A 15,896-nucleotide genomic window follows, 5' to 3' on the forward strand; every position below is an offset into this window, starting at 1 on the left:
TAACCGATAATTCGTTATATCCGTGTTCGTTATAACGAGGTTTGAGTGCAGTTACACCTTGCAAGGTCATTCCATTCAGGTGTTAGAAACCTAGGTCTGCTTCCCAAGAATCACCAGATCTAAGAAGCATCAAATGACATTGGATAGCATATCCAATGTCATTTCTTTCAATGTAATATTTTTCCAAGAATTAGCCAAGGCCTTTCAAGATCTTGGCTGATTTACAAGCTTTAAGCTTTCGCCTGCTTTTCTCACCAGCAAATTATTATGGTCATACATGTTTGACATCTTTCATTCTTTTCCCACTCCCGCTCCTAGGGTCTTTCTATCCCCGATTCCCTTCCCTTTCACACTGCACTGCTTACATATGTCCTAGCAGAAATCTTCCCATTTCATTAAACAATTTTATCCCTCTCTCTCACTAGGTGAGACGTGCGCAATTCCAATGATGATAACTTACAAGTTGTGGGTGGCATAGTGGTCAGCCCGCACACCGACGGCCAGCCCAACAACCACGGCGGGTGCACCGTAGCCGAGGGAATAGTAGAAGCGCATATGTCCGTGGTTAACGTCCTTCATCTCAGTCAGCATGCGGTACAGGTGAACCGCATCCAGCGAGAGCCAAGAGAAGACACACAGGAAGCCGTAGTGCAGAGAGATGGCCAGCAGCTTGCACGGGAACTGCAGAACGGGGCATTTAGAAATGAAACCGTTGAAGCATGGCAGTTCTGTCACAAAGCGGTAACGAAACTTTTGCCTGTGCCGAGGCAAAACACACATGGGTGAAAATGACATAAAAAGATGACGAAAAATAAACACGGGGAATACACTCGTGTGTTGATATGGTAACTGAGTTTATTTAAAGGCTGGCAACAAGAAAGCTTCACTTTGGCTAGATTGGTTATAAATGGGTAGCATATATTATTTAAGAAATCTTGCTAAACCTGGAGGACTGGTAAGAACTGAACCTCTTTGCCTCTGCTTATTCTGTCCCTTTTCCTTATCATCTATGCACTGTTAATACCTTCTTAATGGACTGGTAAATGTGTAGCTTTCCTGCTGCTTTCTTGCTTTCTTGCCATAAAGGCTTGTTCACACCTGCGAGTAGCACTGGTCATGCAGCAAAGCTAGTCACAAAGTGACTGGTCGGGAGCGGTCGCAAATGGCCACTTTGGTTGCAAAGTGACTGTCTTGGCTCAGCCGCTCTTTCCAGTTGCGTGACTGCAGTCGCAAACCTCTGGACCAATCAGATGCACAGGAACAGGGCGTCAGCTTATTTTGCAGGGAAAAGCAATGCACGCAAACATGAATTCTGTATGTCGACGGGTATAAGTCGCCCTCAGGTGTGAACGTTGCTTGCGTCGAGCCCCTTTTTGTTGCCGGTCGCAAATGGTCATGTACCCGTCGAAAATGTGAATGAGCCGATGTAAATCCCAGCATGCTGTCTCAGAGATTCCCAGTGCACTGCAAGCAGCAGCTGGCGTATCCCACATCTCGGAGGCCATGCTGAGGAACCATGCTCGTTCTCAACATTACGGACTATGCGCCACTTACGGTGAGTGGTAACATATTTCCTCTCTTTCTTTTTCGTTATGTCATCATAAATATACATTTCTGTCAGTTTTTAAAGAAGATACACTCACACTTCAAACGCAAAATTTTGATGATGGTTGCTTTACATCTACACTATCTGTAAAAAGGCTTCTTCTGCAAGGTGACTAGCTCATGTATGATGCTGCATTTTTTCAATCTCCGTTTGCTAAAGGTATATTTCTGTAGGGGCTATTAACTCAACTTTTTTCCTGCCCATCACGATAATGGAAATAAGGCTATAATGTATTACTATTGTTATTATTCAGTCCTAACTTTCAGTTTAGCTAACCTTCAAGAACAATAATGGGTTTCAGGGGCGTAGCCAAGGGGGGGAGTCAGAGGGGTTCAAACCCCCCCCAGAAATTTTTCAGTTTTGCTTGCGTATATAGGCATGCACACATACAAACACATGCACGAACATACATAACGTGTGGTTGAACCCCCCCCCCCCCCCCGAAAAAAATTTCTGGCTACGCCCCTGATGGGTTTAATTACTGAGTGGCTGAAAGGCATAATGCAGGCCCCAAGCTAAAGTGTTCGAGTTCCAAGTCACAGTGATTGCACATAAAGTGTTGAAATTTTCTCAAGCTGTTATCTCAAACCGTGTGCGTACCAGTACAATCTAAAGACAAAGAGCAATATTGATTTTAAATTTTGAAAGATTCCGTTCAATTCCCTAGTTTGGTCGTTCTTGTGAAAAGACATCACATGCACATTAACGAGCGCTTGCAATTTTTCAGACTGTTTTGTGTTGTTTTCCTGTTCAGATAATTACTGCATATACAGTCGCCGACCGATAAATTGGACACCGATAATTCGGACATGCTCGGTAATTCGGACAGTCGCGCGGCACCGCCGATGATCCCATAGAAGTAATGTGTAAAGACGACCGATATTTCGGACAGCTGCAAGATCTACATTCGACAATCCTGACTCTGTCCGAGACTATCGCGCACACCGAATCGCCAGCCATTATCTCCTCTGGCACCCGTACCATACAAAGTATGGCCTCAGAGATCAAAACGAAAGCTAATTGGTGATCTATGAGGCTTTATTTCGATCGCTACTTTATGCCTCAGAGATTTGTGATTGGAAATGTCGATCTTGGAGGCACTAGTCAACTGTGGGAAATCGTATCGACATCGCGAACATCCTACATTCCGGTTCCTATATCCCCGCGCTGCGCTGCTATCACTGCCATTCTGTCGAATGCGTCTGCAGTAAAGCGTTTCGCGCGCGTTCATTTTTATCTTGAGACTTACTTTATTTTATGCTCTGCTGTCTCAAAAGATCTGAGGTAAATGGCGCCAACGGTGCCCTCACAGCCAGCTTCGAAGGCCGCGCCGACGACAACGAAATGCGGCAGATAAGTGTACATACAGAGCTACGTTTACATTCATGAACCTGCATCAGCCTCTATGGATATGAGTGCAATTAAGCGAATATCTTAACTTTTATAAGGCTATCAATAAACTTAAAGTGGGAATAGAGGAAAGGAAAGAGCACATGCTAGTAATCATTGACATATTTTTGTGTCTACGGTCTCCAAAAGTATGACATCAGCGACTCGCCAAAGTCGGTGACAACACCAAAGTTGGTGACAACACCAAAGTTGGTGACAACACCAAAGTTGGTGATGGTGACTACTACGAAGCGTGCCATTTCACTTGCAGAGTTTGGCATTACCATTAGCAGTCGCTCCATACTGACACTGACCTCTTGATACAGGAGCGTTCGGCGTAACTTGAGGGCGACCAGGAAGAGGAGTAGTGAGACGAAAAGGCAGCCGACGAGGTTTCGATGGATCGAGTTGGAGTTTGTACATGTACCGCGGAGAAGGCTCAGCACGAGCCACGTCAGGAAAAGCATGACCAGCGCACCAACAAGGCCGGACCAGGCAATCGCTCCTTCAGCCGTTGAAACCTCGGCCAAGTGCTAGAGAAAGAAACCAAGACAAAGCACACTGTGCAAACAGTAGTGGCTGCGGAGCAAGATACCACATTTTCTCGCTTACAACCCGCACAAAAAATATAGAAAAATCGGAGCTAAACTCAGGCAGCGGGTAATCTTTTGTCTATCAATTTTTGCCCATTTTTATTTCTATTTGTTTATTTATTTACTATCATTGTCATTATTGTTGTTGTTATTCCTTTGTGCAAACATGTATTTTCCTTTCAGTAATTGCTGACAATCTGTGCCAAAATATCACGGTCAGGGGTCTCTTCAAGCTGCTATTCCAGTTGCTTGTGCTTCCTGACCTTGCACCTTTTGCACGCACTTGTTACATCTCTAATAGCACCAATACTTGACACAACCTTGCCGCAATACTGCCTTAATGTTCCAAACGTTGCCTCAATGTTGCCTTGCCGTTACACATGTTGCCACAGTGTTAAGGCAAACAATGTGTGCTACTAAGAATGCTGATAATGGCATAAAGTGGTAATTTATTTTGTAATGTCAGATAATTTGTCAAGTTTATGTTCATTACAGTAAGGCATAACTTAATTACTACATTCCACAAACATAGACTACATGGGCTGCACTGGCAAAGTACCTTGTGAAGTAAAAGTGCTTCCTTATATTGTCACAAGCTATTAAGTATGTGCGATGAAGACTCCATACGCCACTCGCGATTAATAAGAGAAAAGGAAATGAAAAAAGTCACGAGGGCCTTTACCTCACGACTAACAATGTCAGTCAGAACAGCGAAGCTGCTGAGGTGGTCGCAGGAGCAGTTGACGTACGCGGCATCGAATCCTTCCACCTTGCAGCCTCGGCTTGACCACTTGCCGCGGCCACTTCGATACAAAAACAAATGAAAAGGAAGAAGTACACTCAAACCTCATTATAACAAAGTCACATCTGCCATAAAAACAACTTCGTTATATCCGAAAATTCGTTATAAACGTTTATTTCTAACACTGTATCTATGACAAGACTATTCTTCACTTAATTCGTTATAACCGATAATTCGTTATATCCGAGTTCTTTATATCGAGGTTTGAGTGTAGATTGCTTCAGTATGGTCAGGTACGAATCAAGGTTGTGATTGCTGTGCTCTCACCTGACTTGACACACGTGAGATAATGGCTCTACGTTCAAGCACAACACCCTTAGGAAATTGATTGTGCCAGTTCGTATCGCGAGATGTAGCAAACAAAGAACGAGAAAGAAGTGAAACAACATAGACAAATGCTTGGCTATGTTGTTTACCTTTTGTTTCATCTTCTCCTTTTATGCTATGAACCTAAATCTTGTTCAAGCACCTGTACTAGCGAAGGAGCTCACGTGATCGACGGTCACTTCAGCAGATATTAAGTAAAAAGAAAAAGATGCTGAGTAACCATCATAGTCACAAACTAGGACATGCGTACCACTACCTCCTCGATAATTCACATCAGTTCATGAAGTGATAAAACTGGCTCATAAATCCTGACTCACTACTTTAGTTTCAGAAATACAAAATGATCGTGAATACAATGTGAAGAGCGGCCTTTTGACTAATCAGAAAATACAAGAAGCGACAACAATTTTATAAGGACAACTGACAGCCATAGCACAATCGCGACAGTTAGCAAACTGTGACATGCACCCTGCTACAGCAAAGTGCGTGGCAGTGAATTGAATGACATTATAGAAGTATCGTCCTTTCTGCTATGCCCCAGTACATATGTCGTGAGCGATGTCCTAAACCTAATAGGAGATGCTCTTTTGGACTGTCCCAGACAAAACAAAAACTGGCAGGCACTACATTTGTGCAAACTGAGTAGCTAATACAAACTATACTCGTCAAGAGTCTTCTCACCTGGATGAAAACATCCAGAAGACGCACTGTGGATGTTCGCCCCGAGATCGAATTCTCGGGAAGCGGAAGCGGACCTTGATCTGGCCAACAGGTGTGCCCGCATTTGCAGGCTGGACCACCAGCGTTGTCACGGGACTTCCAAGCGCCAGTTCAACACCAAACTTTTGCCTGTAATGTTGAACACACCATGGCAACATGAACTTAGGTTTTCCCTGGATTCCTCACATTTTCAGCAAGGCATTCAGTGAGTTAAATCAGCTGTGTTCCAGAAAATGCCTCTATATGCCACATGTTCACACTAGATCTGCCTGAATTTAAACACACCTCCCCCTCGAGTAACAGTTTGAACCATCTAAACAGCATTTTTTGAAGACAAAAAAAGAAAACCCTTCTTAAAAGTAAACAGTCAGGTGTGGTCGACATCCATAAATGCCAAAATCATGCTAATTAGCTGATCAATAACAAAAAATCACCAATTAACATTATAATTGGTTACTTTATGATACATATTGCAATTTACAAATTGTAGCCAGTGGGTTTGCAAAACATATCCACATTCGACAAATTCTCAGGGAGACACCAGCTTTGAGATGCTCATTCCCAAAGTGTGCGATGAAATACGTGAGCATTCCAGTTAATTTTGCACTTCAATGTACAAAACCACAATCCCTTACAATTGTAAATTAAAACAACAGCATAATTTTCATGCATGTTTGATGGCATATATATTTCAAAATCTGCGCCAGCCTCAGATTTAATTCCAAGTGCATATGGTTTGCAAGTTCGCCAGCTTGAAATTCATCCATCATCGATTAATCCGTATGCACTATGAAGTTATTATTTAAATGATAATTAGTTAATCATTGCTAATTAGAGATTAGTGCAATATTAACATTTATGGATGTATGTCACACCTGACAGTTTGCTTTAGAAAAACATTGTCTTTTTTCCCCAGAAGCTATATGTTTAAGACATTTTAGACCGTTATCTGAAGCACCCAGTAGAAGTGTGCATTGGAGTGCTAAAAGTAAAATTAAATTTAAAGCTTAGTCATAGAGTAATTACTTTTTAAGATAAATGGTTATAAAAAAATGAGGGTAAGAGATATCTAAATCTCGTACATACACAGAGCAGTTACAAAAATCTCAATCTCGTAGTAAATCTTGTTATCGTTCTACATAATTCCAATCTTAATTATTAAATGATTATACTTGGCAATATCCCCGTCAGTGGCGGTGTGTACAATTGTACACATGAACTTCAGCGGCGCGTCACGCACCGCGTGTTTCCTCAAATGGCTTGAGACACAGTGTGCACATTCGTGCAGGCTTACTAAGTGGACAGCTGGCGGTCAATTAACTTCATTGTACTGCGTATCACTGCAGGGGATCACTTTCCTGGAGACACTACAGTGTTCGACGATCGTTCGACGTGCCGCATTCCAGGACCAATGTAAAGAGTATTTTTTTTCTTTGCTTGAAATGAATACAACCAAAAAACAAACTGTGCATGCATTTTGGGCCTAATATTTCATTCTTTTTATGCAAAAATTGAAGCTGGCTGATTGCAGAATAATTAGATATTTAATTACATGCTAATTAGCATTAATTACTGAAACACACTCAAAACAACACATTCCTTCATTTTCTTTCTTGGAATGTAATACTGAGTGCCTTGGAATCATGCCATGCGAATTGGACGCATTTGCAGACAGTGCGTCATAATTCGCGCCTGAATGGGAGAGATATAGCTGGATAACAAAAATATAGCCTATATATAGTATCTCGAATGCTCTTCATTAACAGGACCCTCAGTAATAATTTCCAGGCTCGTGACAGCCCTTAAATTATTATTTAGTTTTTTTTAAAGGCTAACATGAAAATTTTAGTAATCAATTCAATATCGATGATAAAGTGGATTTACAAAAGATGAAGCTCATTCCTTGAAATTTTGCATGAAGAAGACATAACAGTCAATAATAATTCCCAGCCCCTTGATGACTATACATGTTGCAATCTTGTTTTGCAAATTTTCATCACCTTCAAGCATTTATGCTTCTAATATTCCAAGTTCTGTGAATAAAAACATAAAGTGCAGATCCTACCTACATATGCTTCACACATTACGTCACATTTCTATCGTTAATTTGATTTTCTTTGACCCCAGACACCTACGTATACACTCAAACCTCATTATAGCGAAGTCACATCTGCCACGAAAATAGGTTCGTTATATCCGAAAATTTGTTATAAACGTTTATTTCTAACACTGTATCTATGACAACACTATTCTTCACTTACTTCGTTATTACCGATAATTCGTTATATCCGTGTTCGGTATATCGAGGGTTGAGTGTAGTCTTTAATAATTCAGCCGAAAATATGCGGCTTCCAGAGTACTGAATTACTGCAAGTTAAATGTAGTACAGTGGCACAAGTCATTTTGTGAGTAGTTTTGTTAAACCGCATGTTGTGGTGTTGGCATAACAAAATGCATGCATGTTGATCTACACATGTCCAAACAAAAAAATAAATAAGACGTTATACGCACCTTATGGTTTGATCAAAAGACGATGGGAACAGGCCGTCCAAGTTTGGGTAGACAGTGTAGATGACCACTGCCTTCTTTGTGAAGCTACGCAAAGGTGGTTCTGAAAACATGTGACATACCAAAGTTAAATGTGTGAGCATAGTTTTCATCCAATGGAAGGCATCAATGTTTGCTAGATATCTCTCCAAGCCAGAGTGTTCACAAGATGTTAAACTCCAGGCACATTCACCAAACACAGCCGAAACCGAGTATATCACAAGAGTTAAATATGTTCGCAATATTATATAGGAAACATATAGGTGCTAATAACAGACCAAACCTTTGCGGATAGAATATAACTGGGGCATTGGCTAATTGATTAGCCTACCACTGAGGCCGGGTACATAGAAACTGGGTATATTGAGTTATTGTCTATATTGAACAGTTGTAACATCTTCTTGAAAATCCCATGCAAAATTAAAGCACTGTACTGCATCTATAATTAAAAACATTCACCACTTTCAACATATTGAACGCTGCACCACAATGCATCCTTGCAAGTGCTCTCGTAACAGTGTCGCGATCATTCCCTGTGTCACTCAACATATTATGCCAACGAAACTGCACTGTTCTGGCAGATGCTGTCAAGAATCTACTGAAATGTTTGCTCCATGACATTACAAGGCATAGAGAGAAAAAAACCCCATTGCATTCTTGGTATGCTTCAGTGCAATACATTGCATATGCTTGACCACGTAACACTACCACATTGTGGCTGTGCTGACATTTATGAACCGCTGCACCAACAAGTGAAATTGCCGAATTGGCATGCAAGAGTGCTGGTCCGAGGCCAAAACATAATCAACACTTTGGTTAATGCCATCTTGGGCATGAAATTGCGGCCTAAGTCCAAAAAATTGGACGATGACTGGACTAGCCGCTTGTCGCAGGGTCTCCCCTGCATCTTCTCTGGACCAAAATAAAGTTTATGCATCATCATCATCATCATGAATGGTTTCAGTATCCAAAATGTCAGAGTCCTCATATGATGGCCATGCAGCATTTGTAGTTGTGCTACGAAAGTGTACAAATGATTAGGCGTGTCCGAAAAATCGGTCGCTGACTGTACCAAGCCATCATGATGGGCACATATTCCATCTCTGCTGTGATTAACGATCGAGAATCCAGCAGGATGTCGATGCAGCTGTTGGTCACTGAACAGTTGCACATTACAGGAGGCGATGCAAACCCACCTGATTTTGTAGTGATGCCAAGAGATGCCAGTGACAGGGAGATGGAGGTGATTTCAGGGTTAGGCTTTCTCAGAACATAGTTGTTGTATTTGGGTAACCAGACTGACGGGCCGTCGGGAGCTCCGTGCTCAATGAAGGAACCCTTTGTTTCAGCTGATGATACGGTGTCCATTCCAAGTACTGCATAGAAAGCAAAGTCCATTTTCAGCATTTAGTGTCGCTGCGGCAAAAAGCTGCGGCATGGGGGATATAACCTAGGTGTTGAAGGTTTACGGAATATGCAAACTGCAAAAGGAACCACTAAAGCCAGAGAATGTGGATTGGAAATATACAACTGTTTGCTATTTATGTGCAACACTTATGCACTGTAATGTCCTTGTCAAAGTTTTTAAAGCTAGGTACTCAGAGAATTTATTTAACGAAGTCTAACATCCCAAAGCAAAATATGGGATATGAGATATCACAGTTCAGGTATTTCAGATTGGTTACAGTCCCCTGAGGTTTTCTTGACGTACACCTAAGCACACCAGTGTTTTTGCATTCTGCTTCTGCTAGGATGCAGCTACCACAGCCATGAATTTAACCTGTGACTGCAGTAGCAGAATGCAGGTTTGAAAGCTACTGGCAATGCGAGTCTGCTCTGGGAAAGATCACCCTTATGAATGCTACAGTGCAGTGCTAACCATGGACGAAGAAATGGAGACAGGAGGACAAGTGTAGCCTTTGTCCATGCATAGCTTTGAGCAGCATGCATAGTTAAGAATGACCCACCAACTAGCCGAAGCTTTTACGTTGCGAAGATCACCCTTATGAGGCAAACACTAAGCCTGCGCACTTACCAACGTTGGGCGTTGAGATCTCAAACGGCTCCGTGTACGTGTCCTGCCGGCTGGACGCGAGCGTGTGGCCGTACTTTTCGAACATCTTCAGCAAGTGTGCCGGTCCCTGTCCCGTGAGCGACGCCACGCGCTCCCAGTGCGCCGCGTACTGTGTGTCCAGGATGATGCTTGCCGCGTTCACCAGATTCTTGATGAAACTGCGGTCCTGCCGGTGAGTGAGGTTGAGCCCCGCCTGGTGGTTCTCGTAGGACAGCACGTGGTGGAGGAGCCGAGACGCCAGCAGGACGTCGGTTCCGTACAGGCCTACTGGGTTCGAGTGGGTCGCGTTGGTGGCGGCCCTGAGCTGCTTGGCGACGCGGACGGCGCTGTAGGTGTTGAGGGGGAGCTTGTCTCGTTCCAGGACGCGGAGCTGCTCGGAAAGCGGCACGAACGCGTCGGAGATGCAGTTGAACGTGTCCGGCTCCAGCCAGCCGCTCTCCTGGTCGCAGAGGCGAGTCGCCTTGCCTGTTAAGACGGGTAGAGAGAGCAGGACGTGTAAGAAAAATAGACACACTCAGTGAAACGGTCGTTTAAAATTTGGTAGGGAACTCATTCATTGGAGTGAGGTCGAATGAAAATAATGGCGCTGTTATGAATGGTGGTCCCTTCCAGTGATAGTGCCATGCGTGTTTACTGCTTTGTTTTGATGTATTCGGGTTTCACCCACAAAGACTGTTAGCAACGCTCGACACAGACCGCACCGCAGTGTTTCAAAAGCTTCGCAATTTGCTTGAGATCATTCTCTTAAGATTATGCGCAGGGCGCGAATAGTCGCGTTTATTTGAAAGCTTACACGACCACCAGTGATAACGCTGGAAGGTTTGACGACTGATGTATAAAAGACGATGCGTTCCACCGATGATAAGATTACTTGACAGCCGATGACTGTTCTCGCCGCTATCAGTGCACAGCGTGTATCGCTTGTATCTTGAGTTTTCATTTTCCGGGCACAAGTTTGCCCAAATAAAGAGCTCCATATTTCCCAGTTTTGCTACAGCCTTCTTCGCTGTCACAACTACAGGACAATATTTAATAACTACTGTTCTATGTCAGCTGCAAATAGTATCTTGTAGAGTAGTCTCTCAGTAAACGGAAATCTCTTATACGGAATTGCTGCTTAAATGGAACAACTGCCTCTGATATGATTGGTCTCTCACTTGAATACTGCAACACTGTTCATCTCTCAGTAAATGAAACTCCTGTTAAATGGAACATATTTTACTGGTCCTTCAGGTTCCGTTTATTGAAGGTCTACCGTATAGTATCTCCAAATTTCCTAATCCTCTCTCTGACGTCTATTCTGTGCAAATCCTTAACTCCCTTTTTCTTACCCTTTCTCCCTCTTTACACCCACTGCCCTTCTCCTACACTAATGACTATTTACTGCTACTAATTCAACTAGAAAATTAGTTACCCATGTGTGCAATCGAACGCGTACTCATATTTTTCTATCTAATAACATTACATCAATCTGTTTCCGTTCTATCGCTAATTACATAGCCCTTAACTTCTTTTCATTTTCCTCTGTTATCCTCTAAGTTTTGATGCCAAAGGATAGCACTAGCAGAGTGGTACCGTTTATTTAGCCAGCTTTCCTTAAGCAGCAACGCATTCAACGATAGAATGATCGAAGCCGTCAACTGGCACATAAACCAGCCTGGCATTCACTTACCTTGAGATCCCTTAGGGCAGCTCCGAGACATCTCCTGATTGAACAATGCTCGTTCCCACCACACCCTTTCACCAAACGATCTTGGGCAGCCGTCATAGATGACTGAAAGCAAAAAAATAGGTCACTCGCGATCATTATTGTCACCATGTCAAACCTTGGTTAACATGAAAATAACTGCGCTATATCCAAAAATCCGTTCTAAACGTATATTTACAACACCATTCATGGCAAGGCTACTATTCATTTTATTTGTTATGTCCATATTTGTTATACTGAGGTTCAGCCATGGTATAGCAAATTGATTTGACTGTTGCAGAAATGCTTCCTTCAAAGTGGTGAAGGGGTTGGTAATGAAAGCCGTGCTTTGGCTTCACAACAATAGCTTCTTTCTTTTAACCAGAACAAACTTTAATTTGCCTTAAAATCAATGCTGCTGATATTTTTTGAGGTCATACAAATGACACCCCTTTGCAATATGCCTAGTCATCCTAAGGCTTTGTTTCAGTTGGTTTTTTTTGCCTTTGATGGTCAGTCTATTGACCGGAAATCTATCCTGAGAAACAGAATTTGATGCAATTTGACCCAGATACAAACGAAGCTATATGAAAGCATTGATGGCAATACGTGTCATTGTCAACATTGTCACTTGTGGTTCTGCTTGGCATTTTAATGGAAAGTATGCATTTCAAAAAGTACTTCCTAGGCTAAGAATGCATTTCCTCTGTCCATCAATTCTATAATTGCTGTTTGGAAGCCCAAATAAAGGAACAATATAATAGCCCAAACAGTCATGTTGCTGATATACTTTTCACGTAACTTCCTCGTTACTTCCAGAGTATTTTGGATAACTTCTGAACAAATTGCACATGTATGACTCGAACCAAATGAGTCTGGCTAACCTTCACAACCACGAAGTGTGACCTCAGCAAAGCGATTGGAACAGGCGTCACACTGACGGCCGATGACTCCAGGTCGACATCGACACTGTCCCGTGACAGGGTGGCATCGGTTGCTGTAGGATCCGTTGGCATAGCAGTCACACGGATAGCACACATCACTGTCCTCTGGCTGGTAGTGGTTCTCCTGCGAGAAATATTGTGACGATGTTGTGAAGGTGGAGAACACAGTAACACTAAGCACAAGTTCAAGAACAAACACTTCTTTGGGTGAATAAACACTTAGCAAAATGAACAACACTTGTAGTACAATGATAGCGGTGAGTAGATTCCTCGATAGACAAAAATCCAATCTACAGATCAAATGTATCAACCAGGTATACATGAGCTACATTACGTTCCAGGATAACTGCTGGCGCTCACATACATTCCATAACGTATTCCACCACTATTCATGCTGTACATCAAGTTTTGTCAGAGTAATTGAAAGCATTCAAGAAGGTTCCAATACCACAAGTCTCAGCTTTCACTAAGCATTAACGTGTCTCATCTGTTTTAGCCAGTGAAACGGTCCCATTGAAAAAGAAATACAAATGCAAGTGTCAGTTATTACAATTGTGTCATGACACATGACTTCAGATGAGCAGCATAAGACTATACCAGAAAGAGGACTCAAAAGTACACTCTATTCCCATTCATACAAAATTGAGTACCGTAAGATCCCGAGCAAGCACCCCTCCTACGATGAAAGATAATCCGACAAGATTTGGAGGCGGGGCCCTTGCTCGGACATGGATTAAAATTCAAGATGGCAGCAGAAGAGCCGCGCATGCTTCCAGTCAAATGCGTTATTGAATAGGCATGCATTCACTGTCGCTATTAGCCCTCGTCAAGTGAATAAAACAGTGAATGAAGCAGTGAGGCAATGGGCAATGGGGAGCAGGCACTTGCTCCGGTAGGGGCACTTGCTCGAGATTTTATGGTAGGGCCCTTTAAAAAGGCCAGTTTACAGTCCTAATGTAACATCAGCACTCATGCACGAGCACAAGTGCCAGTTACATTCCGGAAGCTGAGGGCCCTTATTGCAAAAAAAAGAACAGGTGCTTAATATTCATGCATACATTAACTTGACTGGTTTCAAGAGCATGAGGGAGATCACACTTGTTACGTATTAATTTATTTTAACTTTTGGATCACCATGCTTCTTTTTGAAGACCTAACTTGGCCCAATGCAGGTCAAAGGCCCAACCTAGAGATCTCTGCCTAAAGAGCTCCTGTGTTAAATAACACTTCTCCATGTCCTCTGGCGGTCGGAATAATGAGTGTCTCATACCAGTTGAGGTTGGTAAAGAGTGCAGCCCCCTACACTGGAGTCATGAGGATAAACAAAAGAAACCCTAGAACGTAACACATTTACTTCCCTGTTTTTGATTAACGACAGGTAATACTGTCTTTTGTATGTACTGTTCCTGAAGGTTGAATGGCGGATGACACCGATCAATATACCGTTACGATGTCTGGCAAATCGGGTCTGTGGAAGCCTGCAGGGTGCAGGGAGGTTTATGAAAGAAAAAAACTGTCATCCACAAGGAAAGACTACAAGGAAATCCAATGAATTTCTCAAGAAGAAAGCTTCCTAGCTGACGAAAATGTTTTCAAGAAATGTCACCAGGTGTCACCACCCAAGTGTCACCAAGTGAGACAACTAGTGACACTTGTTGGTGTCACCTCCCAGGCATCACCAGATGTACTCAAGTGGGACAACTGGTGACTTCCCAAGCATCACCAGGCATCACCAAGTGGGACAACTGGTGACACTTGTTGGTGTCATGAGGCAGGAGGTGTCACCTTCCAAGCATCACCAAGTGTCACCAAGTGAGACACCTGGTGGCAATTGTTGGTGTCACCGGGTACCTGCCAGGAAATTTCCCCCATGTGTCCTATCAGCGCCAGCTCACCTCGCAGTAGCATTCGCCCGTGGTCTTGTTGCAGTCAGCGTGGTAGCCGCGGTCGACGGGGCAGTGGCAGGGGCCGCACACCGGGTAGCCCCACCAGTTGAAAGGGCACGGCTGCGTGCTGGCCTCCTCGCAGTAGCGACCCCAGCGGTTTTCACCGCACTGGCAGCGGAAGCCGCCGGGATCCTTCTCGGACACGAGGCACTTGGCATCTGCTTCACAGGGGTCGAGGCTGCACGACGCCGTGCACTGCTCGCCGACGTAACCTGCAGTGGTTTGAAAAAAAAAAAAAAAAAAGTTGGTTCGACTAATCAAACTATTCTGAGAAGTTTGAAGATGGTAACACATATGTGAAGGAGTGCACTGCAAGTAAAAAAAGTTTAGTTGTCCAGACGCAGGTCTGCACAACTAAACAGGCCTGCGTCTGGAAAAATTCCTCTTTTGTTTTCTTGGTTTCATTTTGTTTAACATCAGTGTTTAATACAGCAGGGTTGTCAAGAGACTATTTGATCATGCAACACATAACTCGACTAGTTATAGGTCAAATAGATAAGCTCTCTGTATTCATCAAACCTTTGATGTTGCTCTACATATGCATCGGAAGTTATATACATCACACATAATCGTGGAAACCAAACTGTGCAATGGTTCGGGTCCATTGTACGTGATGCCTAAAACAAGTGCCAAAGTATGCTGCTTGTCAATACCGAAAGTTATACTAGAGTAGGCACTACATACACTTGCTAATTAATATGTGGCAAAGATGTTATGCAATGGATGTAACCTACAGAACTGCTCACTCTGAACAGAATTCCAAGCAAGTCAGGAGTTTATGAACGTTATTACTGTGACAGAAGGTGAACAGCAGTTGCAGCGATGCAATATTGTAGTAAAGATGAGGTCACCTGCGTCACAGCGGCACTCAAACTCCTCCCAAGTGTCGACACACGTGCTGTGCTGAGGGCAAGGGCTCGAGAGGCACGGATCAGGTACGTGACAGCCGTCACGGACATTTTGCTCCATCACGGGACGCAGCCATGCTTCCTTGCTTGTTCCAATGCGTACGTCCTGCGTTGTTCGACACATCAGTCCCGTTACTATTGAAAGCAACATCCTAAAGTCCTCCACTTGACGTAGTTGAACAGGTTACAGAGGCATCTCAGTGTGCTTGCTTGCACTGAATGCAAGCTCAGCACATCTGGCTGTGATGAATATATCAACGTCCATACTAAATTAGATGTCCATACCACGTGACACTACGACATGACATCATGCAATGATGTCGTGACACACGGTGACATCATGACGAAGTGAT

At 43.2% G+C, this 15,896-nt stretch overlaps 1 protein-coding gene across 3 annotated transcripts in view; it reads right to left on the bottom strand.

The window, feature by feature from the left end:
- The window catches only part of LOC119371845 (protocadherin-like wing polarity protein stan), a 54,734-nt gene that overhangs the window by 12,092 nt on the left and 26,746 nt on the right, over positions 1-15,896 (bottom strand). For all 3 annotated transcript variants that reach the window (XM_037642309.2, XM_037642308.2, XM_037642307.2), the window contains exons 15-25: positions 15,487-15,649; positions 14,585-14,847; positions 12,630-12,813; positions 11,731-11,832; positions 10,020-10,523; positions 9,181-9,360; positions 7,949-8,048; positions 5,399-5,566; positions 4,271-4,391; positions 3,310-3,528; positions 461-681 (exon numbers count right to left, since the gene is read on the bottom strand). In XM_037642309.2, coding sequence (XP_037498237.1) covers positions 461-681; positions 3,310-3,528; positions 4,271-4,391; positions 5,399-5,566; positions 7,949-8,048; positions 9,181-9,360; positions 10,020-10,523; positions 11,731-11,832; positions 12,630-12,813; positions 14,585-14,847; positions 15,487-15,649 — 2,225 coding nt within the window. The remainder of the gene's footprint in view (positions 1-460; positions 682-3,309; positions 3,529-4,270; positions 4,392-5,398; positions 5,567-7,948; positions 8,049-9,180; positions 9,361-10,019; positions 10,524-11,730; positions 11,833-12,629; positions 12,814-14,584; positions 14,848-15,486; positions 15,650-15,896) is intronic.

The sequence above is a fragment of the Rhipicephalus sanguineus genome, chromosome 10, assembly GCF_013339695.2.
Source record: "Rhipicephalus sanguineus isolate Rsan-2018 chromosome 10, BIME_Rsan_1.4, whole genome shotgun sequence".
In the NCBI taxonomy this organism is placed as follows: domain Eukaryota; kingdom Metazoa; phylum Arthropoda; class Arachnida; order Ixodida; family Ixodidae; genus Rhipicephalus; species Rhipicephalus sanguineus.